Source organism: Rana temporaria, chromosome 2, assembly GCF_905171775.1.
Source record: "Rana temporaria chromosome 2, aRanTem1.1, whole genome shotgun sequence".
NCBI lineage: Eukaryota > Metazoa > Chordata > Amphibia > Anura > Ranidae > Rana > Rana temporaria.
The window spans coordinates 93,643,577-93,662,454 of NC_053490.1; the positions used below are offsets into that span (position 1 = coordinate 93,643,577).

At 43.9% G+C, this 18,878-nt stretch overlaps 1 protein-coding gene across 1 annotated transcript in view; it reads left to right on the top strand.

The window, feature by feature from the left end:
* CRYL1 (crystallin lambda 1) overlaps positions 1-18,878 on the top strand; it is a 171,771-nt gene that overhangs the window by 130,475 nt on the left and 22,418 nt on the right. The window contains 2 exon segments of the mRNA XM_040340537.1: positions 1,645-1,750; positions 12,686-12,792. Of these exon segments, the coding sequence (XP_040196471.1) occupies positions 1,645-1,750; positions 12,686-12,792 (213 nt within the window).

Below are 18,878 nucleotides of genomic sequence, written 5' to 3' on the forward strand. Positions count from 1 at the left end.
ATGTTATATTTATGGGTGGAACTCCACTTTAATGATAAATAAAGTAAGTGTATTATTGAAGGACTTAAACCGCGATAAGGCTAAACCACATTGGGCTCTTGTGGGCACCCTAAGGCCTCGTACACACGGTCGGTTTGGTCCGCTAAGAATGAACCGAAGTTCAGTTTCATTGGACCAAACCGACCGTGTGTATAGGCTAGCGGTCTGGTTTCCTTCGGTCCAAAATTTCTAAACATGCTTCAAAACCGAACCACTGGGCGATCGGACCAAACCGATGGTTAGTACAGGAAAGCATCGGTTCAAAACCCGCGCATGCTCAGAATCAAGTCGACGCATGCTTGGAAGCATTGAACTTCGTTTTATTCAGCACGTCGTGAGTTTTACGTCACCGCATTCTGACCTGCTCGGATTTTGGACTGATGGTGTGTACACATATCAGGCCGTCAGGCCACTTCAGAGGTGAACCGCTGAAAACGAACCGACGGACCAGTCTCATCGGTTTGATCCGACCGTGTGTACAAGGCCTAAGAAATAGCTTTTTATGACTAACCAGTTAGCTGCATACCATGCACATTGGTATGTGGCTTTCAGTCAGATTGATATCTATATACTCAATCTATAATAGTGGTTCTGGATCTCTCTAGGCCTATCTGAGGCATACTTGCCCAGAATAATCACTGTGTTCTGTGTTTTAGGTTAGGGTTTTTTTTGGTGTGGCTATGGCTCGAAGGAGACAAAATAGAAAAATAAAATGGAAATATAGCTGGCAACTCCAATCCATAAGAAAAATGTATTGACACATGTAAGAAAAAAAAAAAGCAGATGCGTTTCGACTGCCTTGTTCACTGCATCTTGTGTCTCGAAGTAGAATCTCTAAGATACTGTGATATTATTTATAATTTTTCTTAAATTAAGGATTAATATGTTTTTGTCCTTGCTCTAACTTTATATGTTGCTTGCTGCCTGCCTTTATCCTAGTATCGCTGACCATGGTTGTGATCCCCGTGGATGGATGGGCAAATAGCCCATGGTTATACGGCTGCAAAGAGCCATTTGACAGAGCATCTTTTGCAAGTGGCTAGTCTAAGGCGCTTGTAGGACCAGGTTGGGAGGTGGCTTCCAACCTCCGCCAGGTTCCTCCCTCCCACTGCGTTATCTGTCAGGGGCCTCCCACTTCACATTGTCATCCCGTGAATATGTCGCTGGTGTGGATGCCATGCGCATGCGCAGTGGCTAGCGGCCAGGTCGCTTGGCGTCACTTTCAGCTTTGTAGACCTTGCTGTAATTGTGTATGTAAATTTGTAGAAAAGGGTTATACTGTATATTCTTCCCAAAGCACAACCCAAATAATGAACATTGTATTGATCTCACCTGCGTTTACACCATATTTTTCTCCCTTATTTGCCCTCTACCCAATTGTAACATTCCTATTCTCTTCACTTTGTTGTATATCTACATATTATATGCGTTATATTGTTGAAAACTGCTACTGTACATGGAATCTTGGGGAGACATCTGCGTAACATTTTTAAAATGTCCTAATACCTGGAAAAACATGTGACTAAATAAATATTTAAACTGGAATGGTTTATGTAAACTGTTAATAGGCCTTTTCTTAGATCTTGTTGAATTTTTCATCCACAGGATGGAGTGATAACACCAAGAGACGTGGATATCGTCATGTCAGAGGGTCTTGGGATGAGATATGCTTTTCTTGGACCTTTGGAAACTGCCCACCTTAATGCGGAAGGTGAGATCACAGAACGCTGAATCGCGCCCCCCACTCCACTGGCTTAAATGCTAATAATACCATATAGGAAAGGTTAGCTATTACTAAGGCCTGAAAAAATCAGATCTCAAAATGTATACATTTTTTCCCCCATGTCATGTGAGCACCAAGTAGGCCTGTACTCTTTGCAAGTAAGGTCTGCTTCACACTTTTTGGTACAGTAAGTGCAAACAATAGTAGTTAATGACATCTGTATCATTATATTCAATGACAGGTTCTTGCACCTGCATTTTCACTCCAGTGTTTCTATTCAAGTAGTGTTTGTGTTTGACATTTGTCTGCCTTTAGGAGAAATAGAACTAGTGGCTATGAGCAACACAGCTTGTCTTTTGCTGTAAGAGGACCGCTACTGGTTTCCTGACACTTCGATTGTCTATACTGCACAAATTAAAGGGCAAGAGGAAAGAAAGAAAAGGCATGGAAGTATGAGGGTAAATATGCACTATTTAATTTGCCTTTCCATACTTCTCCTTTAACCACTTTCTGCCTGCGCTATAGCCGAAAGTCAGCTACAGCGTGGGCTTCCAGTGTCGGGAGGGCATCCATAGATGTCCGCCTATGATCACGTTCTGTGATCGTCAAGTTCTTTGGAAGATCTGGGTAAAGTGCCAATCAATCGTGTATAATAATGTAATAATAATCACAGCAGCCCTTTACCACGTGATGAGCTGTCAGCCAATTACAGCTGATCACTGAAGTAAATACAAGCCAGTTATCGGCTTTTTTCTCCTCACGCTGACAGCATGAGGAGAAAAGAAGAAAGCTTATAACCAGCTTCTGTTACAGGGACATCAGTCCCATCTGTACCCACCTGTGCTGCTAATCAGTGCCTGTCAGTGCTGCTAATCAGGGTTGCTAATCATTGCCCACCAGTGCTGTCAATTAGTGCCACCTATCAGTGCCCATAATTGCTGCCAATCGGTGCCTCATGATCAGTGTCGCCTATCAGTGCAGCCTACCAGTGCCTAGGAGTGCCGATCAGTGCCGCTTATCAGAGCCCATCAGTGCCACCTATGAGTGCCTCCACAATAGTGCCCATCCGTGCTGCCTTATCAGTGCCCATCAGTACAGCCTTATTAGTGCCTATCAGTGACGCCCAGGGCCAGATTAAGAACATCATGGGCCTGGTGCTGAGGATTTTGGTGGGGCCTTTTAGGCTGCATTCACACCTCCGCGACAAGTAACGCCGCGTATGCTGCGTATTTTGCCGCGAATAGTGTAACTTTTTTTTTACAAATCCTTCCCATTGCTTTGTATGGCCGAACGCCAATGCCGCCTGAAAAAAAGGGTCCGGGACTTTTTTTCATGCCGCAGGTGTACGGCGTCTATGAGATGTGAACCATCTCATAGACAGCAATGGGAATTCTCCCCTCCAGCGGCACGAGCGGCCGGCGTCGGGCGTTTTGTCGCGGAGGTGTGAATGGGGTGTAATAAATAATAAATAAATGCGTGGGAATGACATGAACGCAGCCCAGCCAAGGCAAGTGACCAAAGGCACAGAACCCAGAAGAAAGACCGGGTAAAGATGGAAGTGTCCAGGCCCCGCCTGATTCATCGCAGCGCTGGAGGGCTCAGTCTGAAAATTGAAGTGTACACTAATGTGCTAATATACTGTGCATACTTGTACGTTGTGGCATAACCTACCCCAGGGCCTCTAAAAAGTAGTAATGTCAGGAAAGTTTACTACCGCTTTATTATCACAGGATCCCAGGAGCCTCTCATGGGGCCCCCTACTGACCCGGTGGACGGTGGCCCTTGGGCAGTGCCTAAGTGCACAGTTGCCAACATTTAAAAAATATTTTCAGGGCCACTTTTTTATATAAGTGCTATATTTAGAGTAGCTGAGATCCCCGATGTTCCTCTATACATCATAGTAGTAATCACAAAATTAAATGAGTACTAATAATGGGGCTGAACAAATATGAGAACTGATATTTCCTTTAGTTGAACTAACAAAAGTGTGTTCATTCTAGAGCTGGTAACATTGAGGATATTCGGTATAATTTTAAAGAACTGTTTTTGTGGTTAAGTGACATAGGGGAGGAGTATGGACGGTATATAAGTGGAAAGTATGTGCAGGTGAGGGAGAGGAATGTGGAGGGTCTAACAGTGGGCACTATGTACAGGAGAGGAGTACAAAGGGTACGGAAAAAAGCACTATGTACAGGAGAGGAGTGTGAAGGGTATGACAATGGGCAGTATGTACAGGAAGAGTGAGGGGGTATGACAGAGGGTAGTACGTACCAGAGAGAAGTGTGGACGGTATGATGGGGCAGTATGTACAGGAGAGGAGTGTGGAGGGTATGACAGTGGGCAGTATGTACAGGAGAGGAATGTAGACGGTATGATAGTGGGCTCTATGTATAGGAGAGGAGTGTGGAGGGTATGACAGTGAACACTGTGTATAGGAGAGGAGTGTGGAGGGTATGACAGTGGGCACTATGTATAGGAGAGGAGTGTGGAGGGTATGACAGTGAGCAGTATGTACAGGAGAGGAGTGTGGAGGGTGCGACAGTGGGCACTAAGTACAGGAGAGAAGTGTATGACAGCAGGCACTATGTACAGGAGAGGAGTGTGAAGGGTATGACAGTGGGCGCTATGTATAGGAGAGGAGTGTGGAGGGTATGACAGTGGGCACTATGTACAGGAGAGGAGTGTGTAGGGTATGACAGTGGGTACTATGTATAGGAGAGAAGTGTGGAGAGTATGACAGTGGGCACTATGTACAGGAGAGGAGTGTGGAGAGTATGACAGTGAGCACTATGTACAGGAGTGGAAGGATATTTAGGGACTGAGTAGTGGTTAAGCGGGTCATACATGGATTGAAATTACGCCAATTATGCAGAGACCAGCCATAGTCAATCTATGTATGGGCTAGCTGGTTTTACACAAGTCAATCTATTAATCAACTTGAGTACAACCAGCCTGTTTTTTTTTCTTAAAACAATCAGTGCTGCCAGCTAAAGTTAGCAACACTGATCATTGTACGCACTGGCAGAACACAATAACACTGCAGGAGTGATTCCCCCATCCACAGGTCAGCAGGTGAGAGGGTGTGTGGCGACAGGCTGGGGAGAGATACTAGTCAGTGGCTGGGTAGGCACTGGTAGTATCAGAGCCAGATACACACAGGTTACATACGCCACGATCGTTAGAGCGAGAACAATAATTCTAGTACTAGACCTCCTCTGTAACTCTAAACATGTAACCTAAAAAAATGTAAAGCATCGCTTAGGATACCAAAAAAAATTGTGCTAACTTAACTAACTAACTGTTTTTTTAATGAATGAAACATTTTTTTCCAAAAAAACATGTTTGAAAAATTGCTGCGCAAATACCGTGCTAGAGCTGCACAATTAATCGTTAAAAAAATCGTGATCTCGATTCAACCCCCCTGACGATCTCCAATGCAGAGTTTGCTGATTCTTTCATATAACAAGTGGAGAGACTTTCAGCTGTCAAAAGAAAATATCTGGCAGTCTGCCAAGTTTTTAACAGGAAACATTGTAACTAATGCTTCCTTCTTAGATCAAAGGGATACACTTCTGTGTGTAAAGAAAAAATCTGGGCAGTCTGTGAAGTTTGTAAACAAAATGAAACATTGTAACTAACATTGTAACTAAATTTAACCACTTAAAGTCCAACACTTGTTTCTTAAGTTAGAAAGCAATATTATTTGCTAGAAAATTACTTGGAACTGCCAAACATTATATATATTTTAGCAGAGACTCTAGGGAATACAATGGCTATTGCTGTAATATTTTATGTCACACTGCATTTTCCCACTTCAATGAATAATAAAAACCATAAAAACAAAACAGTGAAGTTAGCCCATTTTTTTTTTTGTTTTGTTTTAATGTGAAAGATGATGTTACGCCGCAACAATCGTGAGAGAATCGTGATCTATCTTCTAAGCAAAAAAATTGCAATTCTCATTTTAGCCAGAATCGTGCAGCTCTGTACCCTGCAACATAAAAAGTGCAAAGACCACCATAGAGTAATTTTCTAGCAAAAAACAAATGATGATTTTTACATGTAGTAGAGAAGTGTCAGAATTGGCCTGGGTGGCAAGGGGTTAATTACCATGAGTAATATACAAATAATTATTATAAGCCCTGTGATCCTATCAGTTTGCTGCAGTGTGTCAGCTTGTATTTATATTGGCCGCTCTGAGTGTAGCTTCTGACAGGCTGTGCAAGCAGGCCCGTACCTCCGGAACCATAAATGATAGCCGTCCCATATTTTAACCAGTTGTGGGGTAGCTCTTCCCATGCCTACCCCCAAATGTGGGGTTTCTGTGACCTCTGGTCATCGAGCTACAACCCCCCAAATTCGATCTTAACCAGTTAGCAACCGCCCTATAGACGAAATACGTCTACAAGGCGGTTGCTTAACTCTGGGAGGGCGTCAATGTACGTCCTCCCAGAATCGCGCTCCCGCGCGCCCTGTGGGGCGCGCACACGGGAGTCTCCGTGACCGCCGGGTCCTCCGGACCCGGCTGATCACGGATCACGGTAAATCGCCGCTGATAGCGGCGGTTTACCACGTGATCACTCCGTCCAATGACGGAGCGATCACTAGTAAACAAACCGGCGTCATGTGATGACGCCGGTTCCTCCCTCTCCTCTCTGTACCGAATGGTACAGTGTGAGAGAGGAGAGGGGAGAGAGCGGAAGCAGCAGCAGCTGCTGCGGGCTGGATCTGTGACACATGCAGTCACAGATCCAGCCAGCCATCCCTCCCTGTGCAATACTCTGCAATGCCCCCATACTCTGCAATGCCCCCATACTCTGCAATACCCCCATATTTTGCAATGCCCCCATACTCTGCAATGCCCCCATACTCTGCAATGCCCCCATACTCTGCAATGCCCCCATACTCTGCAATGCCCCCATACTCTGCAATGCCCCCATACTCTGCAATGCCCCCATACTCTGCAATGCCCCCATACTCTGCAATGCCCCAAAATACTCTGCAATGCCCCCATACTCTGCAATGCCCCGCAATACTCCGCAATGCCCCGCAATACTCCGCAATGCCCCACAATACCCCGCAATACCCCACAATACCCCGCAATACCCCACAATACTCCGCAATACCCCACAATACTCCGCAATACCCCGCAATACTCCGCAATACCCCGCAATACTCCGCAATACCCCGCAATACTCCGCAATACTCCGCAATACCCTGCAATACCACACAATACTCTGCAATACCCCACAATACTCCGCAATACCCCACAATACCCTGCAACGTCGTCTATGGGGATTTTTAAGTAGCAAAGTTTGGCGCCATTCCACAAGCGTGTGCAATTTTGAAGGGTGACATGTTGGGTATCTATTTACTCGGCGTAACTTCATCTTTCACATTTATGCAAAAGAATGAAGAAAAAATACTAAATTTGCCAAATTTTATAACAGAAACAAAGAAAAATTATTATTTTTTACAGAATTTTCAGTCTTTTTTCTCTTATAGCGCAAAAAATAAAAAACCCAACGGTGATTAAATACCACCAAAAGAAAGCTCTATTTGTGTGAAAAAAAGGACGAAAATTTCATTTGGGTACAGTGTTGTATGACTGAGTAATTGTCATTCAAATTGTGAGAGCACCGAAAGCTGAACATTGGTCTGGTTATTAAGGGGGTTTACGTGCCCAGTGGTCAAGTGGTTAAAATGGGCCTATCTTGAGAAAGGGGCCTGGAGCTGCAGCTCCATCAGCCCCATTGTTAATCCGGCCCTGGTGACGCCTATCAGTGTCCAACAGTGCAGCCTCATCAGTTCACATCACAGGACAAAAATTAACTGTTTGCTAAATTTTATAACAAACTAAGAAGAATGTTTTTATTTTTTTATCTTTAGCAAAAACTAAAAAAACTGTGGTGATTAAATACTACCAAAATAAAGGGCTATTTGTGTAAAAATAATAACAATTTTGTTTGGGTACAGTGTTGCATGACCGTGCAATAGGCATTCAAAGTGCAACAGCGCTGAAAGCTGAAAATTTGCCTGGGCATGAAGGGGATTTAAGTGCCCAGTAAGCAAGTGGTTAAAGACGAATCCCACAGCTCCTTATGTGTCAATCGCAGGGTCTGACATAACCCAGTGCTTCTGCTCTAGCAGTGCACAACTGACACTCCAAGCAATTTCAGATTCATTTCTATTTTGCTCAGCATGTATGCGCTGTGTGCCAAGAGTTGTCAACATGAATTTTATCTGGAAGCACTGTGCCATAGCCCTGGGTAATGGGATGCAACATTAGCACATTTTAGCTACTTAAGAAATGGGCCAGGTTTACAGTTCTGCTTCCCCAAATACCACTGTCCCCAAACTGTTTGGGTGGAGTCTGCTTTGTTCATTAAACTACAATACGTTCTTTACTGCTTACTCCTGCAGTAGAGTAATTAAAGTACTTTAATGCAAGTGCATTATTAAGTCATAATCTCCAAAAATCAGCATTAGCCTTGCTTGCCTCCACCCTCTGTAAAAATGCATAGTATTTAATCACACCATAACTTATCTTAGTGTTGTATTTTATATGCTTGTATACTTTTGTTGAAGTGGGAGTCTGCCTCTTTTATAATGTATGAGTAAAACATGTTGTGGTAGCATGTATAAAGTGTGTATCTCTCCTAAAGCTCCAAAGGTTGTTACAAGCAGTATATGCATACAGAATTCACAAAGCATGGTCTATAGAAAATATATTATGCTTGTGATTTTTATATTTTTTACCTGAAAGATGAGGGTTCAGTATAAAAGTGCAGTACTCCTGACAAACCAATCAGATTAATCTTTTTACTGATCTAAATTTTGTAAAAAATAATTGTGATTGGTAGTGGTTTGGTGGCCTTCAAAGATATGTGTTTTGCCTTTTGTACTTTATTTTTCTTTTTAATCAGGCCCTAATACGTTTCTGTCTCTGTGCGATTTTTCTGGGATTCAGATTTGTTCAATGTAAGCTATTTTTAGTGAACTTGAAGTAGAGCATAGACACCTTAAAGCTGAGCTCCAGACTCCTTCAGAAAAAAATTAAAAGTCAGCAAGTACAAATACTGTGCTGTTGACTTTTAATTTTAGGACACTTACCTGTCCTGACCAATAGAATACGCTGACTTAACTCTTTGTGGATCTGGCCCAATGTTTTTCCATGCTTCAATCTATCACATTGCTTTAAAAGTTCAGACCCTGTATGACCACTTTAACTTATGCCAATGTGTTGTTTTTTAGCTTCATCTCTCTCAGGCCTCGTACACACGACAGAGTTTCTCGGCAGAATTCGGCCCGATGGAGCCGCCGAGGAACTCGTCGAGAAAATAGAGAACATGTTCTATATTTTCTCGTTGTTCTATGGGAGAAGGCGGCCCGCCGAGCTCCTCAGCGGCTTCATCCCTGAACTCGATGAGTTCAGGGACACGTCGAGTTCCTCGGCCGTGTGTACGAGGCCTCACATGTTTTTCTCTACCTGGCTTTGCCTTCAGTTCAGAACATAGCACAATAGGAAACTCCTGTATATCCTTAGAGACCTGGTTAAAAGGTGAATTGGACTAAATCCTAAAGACAAACTAAAGGGGACATTGAGAGCAGCAAACTGATGAGATAGAAACCCGAGAAATGAATAGACTGCAAGCCTGCAGCAGAAGGAAAGAAGAATCTGTTCTTTATTGTAACAAGGGCAGTTGTACAATAACATCTAATAGTTTCACCTGATAGCATTGTGAACAGATTCCACAGCTGATGTCTCCTGCAATCCTCCCAGAACTTCTCAGTCACATGGAAATGAATGCAGATGGCCTACACATTTAGGGCCAGGATCTTAAAAGGCTTACAAAGGCGCAACGCCATTTGCGCCGTCGTAAGTCCTAATCTGGTCCGGCGTATCTATGCGACTGATTCTTAGAATCAGTTACGCATAGATATCCCTTAGATCTGACAGGCGTAAGGCTCTTACGCTGTCAGATCTTAAATGCAATTTTTTTTCCCGCCGCTAGGTGTCGCCTCGTCATTTTCCCCGTCGTCTATGCAAATTAGCTATTTACGCCGATTCCCGAACGTACGCGCGGACGACGCAGTGAATTTACAACGTTTCCGTAAGCGTAAACTTGCCCCTGCTATATGAGGGGCAAGTTTACGAAGGTCCGTCGTAAGCCATGTTAAGTATGGCGTCGGGTCAGCGTCGTCTTTTTCCGTCGTTTTCGTAAGTCATTCGCGAATACGACTTTACGTCAATGACGCTCACGTCGGCGTCATTGACGTTTTCCATCGTCGAGCTGGAAGGGAGCTATTTGGGCTATTTTTATGCCCGGCGCATGCGCAGTTCGATCGTCGTGGGGGCGCGCTTAATTTAAATATAAGCCGCCCCCTTTGAATTCCGCGGCCTTACGCCGGGCCATTTACACTACGCCGCAGCAAATTACGGAGCAAGTGCTTGGAGAATACGGCACTTGATCCAGTAATTTGCGGCGGCGTAGTGTAAATGGCTTGCGCTACGCCGCAGATTCTACCAGAATCTGGCCCTGTGGCTTTATTTTTCTGCCAGAGCTTCCTAAACTTGCCTTTTGAGATGCACAGTAAGGGATGCCCTCTGCATCCCCTCAGTAGGACACAGCTTAAAGTGGTTGTAAAGGTTTGTTTTTTATTTTCTAAATAGGTTCCTTTAAGCTAGTGCATTGTTGGCTCACTTACCTTTTCCTTCGATCACCCTTTCTTTGTCTGAATTTCTCACGTCCTGTTCCTCCTCAGTAAGCTTGCCCCCCATCATCCGAGCCATTCTGGCTGGGGGTTAGTCAGCGTCCCGCAGGGATGTAGTTTCAAGGGAGGGGGTGAGCACGCTGACTAACCCCCAGCCAAAATGGCTCGGATGATGGGGGGCAAGCTTACTGAGGAGAAACAGGAAGTGAGAAATTCAGACAAAAAAAAAACATTTAGAAGGGAAATCGAAGGAAAAGGTAAGTGAACCAACAATACACTAGCTTAAAGGAACCTATTGTATTTAGAAAATAAAAACAAACCTTTACAACCCCTTTAAATAAACCTAATTGGTTAAACTCTGTGGTTTGAAAAAGAGGCTGCAATGTTTATAAACAAGGATTATTTATGAAAAGAGTGAACTGTAGTCTCCCTTTTTTTACCAACCTTTTCCAGTGACCCACCTTTGCTCCCTTCCAGGTATTTGATTGTCTCCCTTCAAATATATTTACTCCTGTCAGCAGCTGAATATGCTTTGATATACAGGTGTCTTAAAATGTGTCGAAGGTCAGTGTTGTATAATCCATAAGGCAACTAAGTAGACGCCTTGGGCCTAGTGGATGTCCAGGAGGCCCAATTAAAACCTTCATATGCCTGCAGTAAACAAGGGTGACAGAGCAATGAATCAAAGCTGTGCACCAGGCTGTCTCTTCACATTAGAGGATGCTCTTGTAGACAGTTGGAGACTTTTCATGCAAAGATTTGTTGGACTACACAACACCCCCTCCCTATGTTGAGGAGAAGGGTAGGTATTTTTTAGACCTGATACACTTCCTCTCCTAAAGGTGTCCTAGGGTGACAATTTTGCTTCTTCATAGATACAGTATAGTATCTCCCTAGGATAGAAAATTAGCTATTTACAGGATCAGCGGGAGAAATTAAAGGAAAACAGCCTGAACATAAGAAAATGTATGAAGCCACCACATCTAAAGGACTGGTACACCGCAATGTAAACAATTGGTGTTCTTTAGTTTAGATACACTTAGAAACACTGATGCAAAACAAGATTGATCTCCGATTTTAAGTAATTTATCTCAGATATCATCTTGTTGAGGCTGGGTTTACACTGATACTACACGACAGTCATCCCACTTTCATCCTACTTTGCTCTGCGACATCAGTCCTACATAGGTCCTATATTGGTCCTACATCTATCCGACTTGAATGAACAGGATACTACTTTGATCCAACTTTGTGATAGACTGACTTGTCCTTTGACCAATCAAAACAATCCCAGTGTGAGATAAATTCCTTTTACTGCTGCTGTAATCACAATGTCGGATGTCAAAAGTCAGATGGTTAGGACAAGGATCCTACTTTGATCCGACTTCAATGATGGTCAATGGGCTGAAGTAGGATCAAAGTCGGACCAAAGTAGTGCAGGGATCATTTTTTAAGTCGGACTGACTTGTGTCCGAGCAGTTAAGACGGCTCTCATAGGGAAACATTGATTTTCACACGTCATGCGACATGAGCTTCCAATGTCGGAGCGTTTGTCGTACCAGTGTGAACCCGGCCTTACACTTGCTTTGCTCCCTGATGAGCAATCAGACAGTGATCGGACATTTGACTGGTGGTGAGGAGGTGTTGTATTACCTTCTCACTGCCTGTTTTAGCCCCTTAAATGCTGAACTACCACACCATAACCACATGGGTTGTGCGCAGTTGCGTGGCAGTTTTAGGGTAGTGTCCCTTTACTTGAATGGGTTGCGGGGGAATGGGGTATAATTCTCATTACTCCAGCATACTTATATTGTCATCATAGTTTTCTGAAGAGATCACAATAAATTATAAAAAAAAAAAAAGGGAAGGAGGGGATGGCACAGACTTTCCTTTTTCTGTTGTCCTGATACTCTAAGGAAAGTGAATATTGTCCCCCAAGGACAGGAAATGTGTTACAGGCAAGATCACCAGGTGAAAATAATAGAATAAAAAGCTTAAAAAAAGGTTCAGTAGGCTGCAATATAATACATTAATGTTTTTGGTTTAGATACACTTTAATATGCGGCTTTAGGGCTGAAACATGGTGGACCACATATCCATATTTTTCTGTTCCTAAATATAGTTTATTTATTTACCCGTCAAAAAAATTTTTTTTTTCATATAATGGTTTCTGGTCCTTTTGTCTTTACACTTTTATTGTTGCTTCAGGGTTCAAGAGTTACTGTGAGCGATATGGAGAAGGCATCCAGCGGGTACTGGCAACTTTTGGACCAGTACCAAATTTTTCTGGTGATGTTGCAGCAAAAATTGACCAGGTATGTGGATGCTGTTGATTTCTAATCTCTAAAATATTTTATATATATATTGATTATGTTTTGAGTGTGGAAGGGTTAAAATATCTACCAGCTATTGCTTACAATCCAAGTAAAATAGATTGTAGCAGAAGCTCAGACTAATGCATATTGCTGTGAGCGCCCTGCCTGGACTTTGTACCCTTATATTACATTTATTTATTTTTATATTACTTTTATTCTTATTACAAGGAATGTAAACATCCCTTGTAATAGGAATAGTGCGTGACAGGTCCTCTTTACAGTGAGATCTGGGGCCAATAAGTCCCCAGATCTCACGTCTAGGCTGGGAAACCTGTAATTAAAAAAAAAAATCCCTGGCTTCCCAGCCAAGGCGGCGGAATTTTTTCAAATAATGTCATAACATCGTGCCCGGCCTCCGAACGATCGTAGAGACTTTGGGGTCCACCTGGCCCATTGAAAATCATATGGTCATCATCTGGCACGCCAGTCTGTTCCTTCTCTGGTTCGCCGATCACTGGGGCGAGTTGGGAGAAGCACTGGAAGGCAGAGTGAGATCATCGAAGGAACTAATGCCTCTATCTGCTAGTCCCACAAGCTTTGGAGTGGGATTTGGTGATGTCACTAAATCTTGCTGTACCTAAACGGGCAGTGGAAAAAGATCAGCTGCAGTGAATCTACAGGCAGTGGCGTCACTAGGGTTGGTGTCACCTGGTGCGGTAAAATATGCCCCCCCCCCCCCCCCAATAACATTTTTCAAATATTTTTTACCCTACTGTTTGCTCTCTGTTCTCCTTTCTTCCACTTTTCTCTCTCTCCCTATCCATCTTTCTTGTTCGTTCTATCCCTTCTTCTTTCTCTCCATTTTTCTTTGTCCCCTCCCCCCACCTCTCTTTCTCCAGAACTGGAATTCACATCTCAGGAGCCTATAGGCCAGGGGCGTACCTAGAGCATTTGGCACCCGGGGCGGATCCAATATCTGGCACCCCCCCCACATTAAAATGTAAAAACACCCCACTGTGCCCCCTGCATACCTCTGCATCCTTCAATATCTTTTTGTCACTACTGTGTACCCCTCTCCACAACTGCATCACTGGACCCCTTTATATTACACAGCCCCCTGCATCACTGGACCCCTTTATGTTACACAGCCCCCCGCATCACTGGACCCCTTTACATTACACAGCCCCCTGCACCTCTGGACCTCTTTACATTACACAGCCCTCTGCATCACTGGACCCCTTTAAATTTACACAGCACCCTGCATCACTGCACCCCTTTACATTACACAGCACCCTGCATCACTGGACCCCTTTACATCTCATAGCCCCCTGCACCTCTGGACCCTTTTACATTACACAGCCCCCTGCACCACTGGACGCCTTTACATCACATAGCCCCTGCACCTCTGGACCCCTTTACATTACACAGTACCCTGCATCACTGGACCCCTTTAAAATTACACAGCACCCTGCATCACTGGACCCCTTTACATCTCAAAGCCCCCTTCACCTCTGGACCCTTTTACATTACACAGCACCCTGCACCTCTGGGCCCCGTTACATTACACAGCACCCTGCACCTCTTTACATTACACAGCCCCTGCACCACTGGACCCCTTTACATCACATAGCCCCCTGCACCTCTGGACCCCTTTACATTACACAGCACCTCTGGACCCCTTTACATTACACAGCACCCTGAATCACTGGACCCCTTTACATTACACAGCACCCTGCATCACTGGACCCCTTTACATCTCATAGCACCCTGCACCTCTGGACCCCTGCATGTTACACAGACCCCCTTCAGTGCAGACACCCCCCTCAGTGCAGACACCCCCCCCCCCTTAGTGCAACCCCCCCTCAGTGCAAACCCCCTCGGTGCAACCCCCCCAGTGCAAACCCCCCCCCCTTTAGTACAACCCCCCAGTGCAAACACCCCCTTAGTACAACCCCCCCTCAGTGCAAACACCCCCCCCTTCAGTGAAATCCCCCCAGGTGCAAACACCCCCCCCTTCCCAATCAGTACCTCAGATCATCGCAGGCAGCGCCACGGCACATGGACAGAAGGGCCCCTCCCCCTCTGTACACACAAACAGAGAGGAGGGGGCTGTGCCTGTTTGCTGACTGCCGAGCACCGCTAACAGCCCGTGGCTGTGAGAGGAGGGGATGGATGGTGCTGCGGTGTCACCCCGCAACACCCTCTCCTCTTGTACCGCGGCGCTTGGCGCTCCGATTCCGCGGCGCTCATCGTTGCAGTCGCGGGGGGGCGGCCCCCCCCCACATGTTTTTTAAATCGGGATGGTGTCACCCCGCTAGTGGGTGTCACCCGGTGCGGACCGCACCCCCGCACCCCCCTAGCAACGCCTCTGTCTACAGGCGATATTGATAACTAGCCTTTTGCATTCTTGCTTGCCTTTTTTTGGACAAAGCCTTTCAAGGACTGGTTCTTTGATATTTACCGATCCAATATTATTTAAGTCTCTAAGCAAAGAGGAAATCTTCTGCAGAGATAGAGCAGGTCAGAAGAGGTTTGAAATAGGATTTTAAAAATGGCAGGCTTAGTTATACATATACATACTGTAAAGTAGGTACAGTGCTTAGAACCAAACATCTGATTATGAAGTTCAATTTGCATATTCATGATCAGTCCATTAAAAAAACATTCCCAATCCTACTTCAAATACAAATTGGAAAGTATGTGTAAAGAGAAGGAGTATCCAGAAAGGAGCTGTCACCATCACCCATTCACACTGCCTCTTACCCCTCAATGTGGACCTCCACCAAGAAAGATCAAGCAAGCATGTTCAAAGTGATCCTGGGATGGTGTCACTGAAGTTGAATTACCCGGCTTCTCCTAATAAGATGTTCCTCCACCGCCCATGTTATCCTGAATGCTCTCATAAAGGTATGGAGGAATAAAAGGGGCATCATAGAGTAGTGTGTTCAATAAAATGTATTGTTTAGAAAGTATTACACTCACTTGGTGAAAGATCAAATTGGGCATCCAATGCAAAAGAAACCAAAGTTTCTAACAATCAAAATGGCCACTGTGTCCCAATACGCGATGATCTCATCATCAGTGACGTTGTCATTAATGAGTAAACGTGTAGGGAGGAGTCAATAAATGTTATTGAACATACTACACTATGATTTGCCCCTTTTTCATCCTCCATACCTTTATGAGAGCATTAAGGATATCATGGACAGTGGAGGAAAATCTTATTAGGAGGAGCCGGGTTATTCAGCTTCAGTGACACCATCCCAGGATCACTTTGAACACGCTTGTTTGACCTTCCTTGGTGGGGGTCCATATTGAGGGGTAAGAGGCAGTGTGGTGATGGTGACGGCTCCTTTCTGGATAATCCTTCTCTTTACCCATTTTGAGCTCTACTTTCCAATTTTTATTTGAAGTAGGATTAGGAATGCTTTTATATGGACTGATCATGAATATGTAAATTGGACTTCATAATCTGATTTTTGGTTCTAAGCGCTGCATCTACATTACAATATTTTCTTTTGTGTTTTGTTTTCCAGCATACATGTGCTAGCAGCTTTTGTATTTCTTATTTAACCTTGCACAGCCTTTCTTGTACAAGACATATACGTTTCACATATAATTAAAATCATTCTGTAGTCTAAACAATCTCTGCAAAAAGTGAACAGGGTAAGCTGATCCAGAGCACAATAGTATGTTTGAAAGTTGGAATGCTTGGTATGTATTAGAATGTGTAAGCCTTTTCTGTAATGTGATGATGTACCGTAACTGATGGTCCATAGCAAAGTCCCAAGCCATTGGTTGGGGATCAATACAAATAGGAAAACGGTGGAGAAGACATTCAAGGGATCTTGGTAAATTCTGGACTAGTGCCACATTTTTCAGGTGATACTGCAGAGAAAATTGACTAGGCATATGATTTATTTTCTCTGTGTTCTCTAAAATGTTTATTACCACCTTGCAGATATGTTATTAAATCCCCTATTCCATGGAATGGGGAATCTTCTGACACAAGGTCTGCAGGTAACAGAAACATATTTGATGTAGATTTCTGATATTTGGTTATGTCTGTGAATGGGTGTCATATCCCTTCAAAATTATTATTACCCCTTCTTACATTAGATATATATATATATATATATATATATATATATATATATATATATATATATATATATATATATATATATATATATATATATATATATACTGTGTGTACTGTATGTTATAATTAAATTTTTTTTTCAAAATCCAAACATTCCCTGCCAGAGGTGAGCTGGATGAGCGGATCTGAGCTTAAAGGAGTTGTAAAGGAAAATGTTTTTTCACCTTAATGCAATCTATGCATTAAGGTAAAAAAACATCTAATGTTGCCTGACCCCTCGAAAGTCCAGCGCGGTCCCGATATTCTCTTTGCCGCTCAGCCTGGCCGCTGATTGGCTAGCGCGGATGGATTGAGAGCAGCGCAGCCATTGGCTGGCGCTGCTGTCAATCACATCCAGTGACGCGGGGCCGGGGCTATGGCCGCTCGCTGTATCACAGGAGCGCGCCCGCAATTAGTGACCACTATGCGAGCTCTCGCATGACTGTGGTGACTAATTGCGGGGAGGACCGAGACAGCCGCCGAGGGACTTCAGAAGACATAGATCGGGGGCACTCTGTGCAAAACGAACTGCACAGTGGAGGTACGTATGACATGTTTGTTATTTACAAACCCTTTAAAGGAAAGCAGAATGCAGGGGTTCAGTGCAGAGATCAGTAGTAAGTGATGTAGAGTGTGCAGGTGAGTAGTAAGTAAAGTAGACTTCAGAGGTCAGATGTAAATGGTGCAGAGGTCAGTAGTAAGAGATGAAAAGTTCAGAGGTCAGAAGTAAGTCATGCAGAGGTCAGAGATCAGTAGTAAGTGAGGCAGAGTTAAGTGGTCAGGATTAATCGAGTATGGCACCTTGGTCACATCTCCACAGCACTTTTTTCCCACCTGCCTCTAGGGCCGGGCCTTTTGGCTGGAACCAGAGGAATTTTTGATTCCTGGCCGGAGGGCCGGCCATCGTATTGCACAATGGTCACTTTCCACTCACTCTCCCATCTTCCTTCTCCCCCACCTTCTTTTTATTTACCCCTGTGTTGTCACTTTATATATTTTTTTGTTTGGTGTCACGTTTGTCACAGAGTGATTAGTAGGGTGCCGGTCCTCGGGCCAGCCCTGAACGTCTTGGGAGTGGGTGGACATGACCTTCTGGCTTAGTTTGCCTGCTCTCATGGAGTCTCCTTTCGGGGGAGCCCCACCTAGTACTTGGGTAAACCCATGTATGTATAAATAAATACATACATACATAAAAAAAATTATCTGCTGGATCTTGTTTATGAGTTGACTTTTCCGCTTTAACCATTTGCCAGTTCAGTGCTCCAGGTATTTTGACAGGCCTATTAGTTTCCATTTTTTTTTACAGTGCACAATAATTCATCTGTAGCTGCAGTACTTGCAGGTGCAACATGATGTTCTGCCAACATTTCTTCATGGGTAAAAAGTGTAGAAATGAAATGTAAGATGGGAGCTGCCTAAAACTCATTAGAACGACACTAACCCATTTTTAACGACACACACTACAAATTCCTACCTTAATCTGGCTTGATAATTTTCCTTCCATTTCAAATTACCTCCCACTTCCTAGCACTATAGCCATTTTTATTGGGGCTCCTTGTGTACCCTACCATATCCCCCTATTCTCCACTCCCTTTCCTTATTTTCTGGACCCCCCTTCCCCTTTTCTCGTATTTTTCTTCTGCCCCCTTTCTAATCTCCCTAAGCACCCGATGCACTCTCCTTCCTAATGCTGGCTGTGGCCGATAACTTTTACTTTCCTTCCCCTTCTTTTCCTAACTAATTTTTTCTCCAGCATGACATTACTTTTTTTTTTTTTTTTTTTACTCCCTAATGTGCAAGGGAACTTTCCATTTATCTTTCCTTCCCATGATGGGTTTCCTAGGCTTCAGTACTGTTTGTACGGCCGTGGATCATTCATTGTAATATTACTTCAATTACCCTGATGTTGGTTTTCTCATTCTTGTTAACATTTATGTCTCCTAAT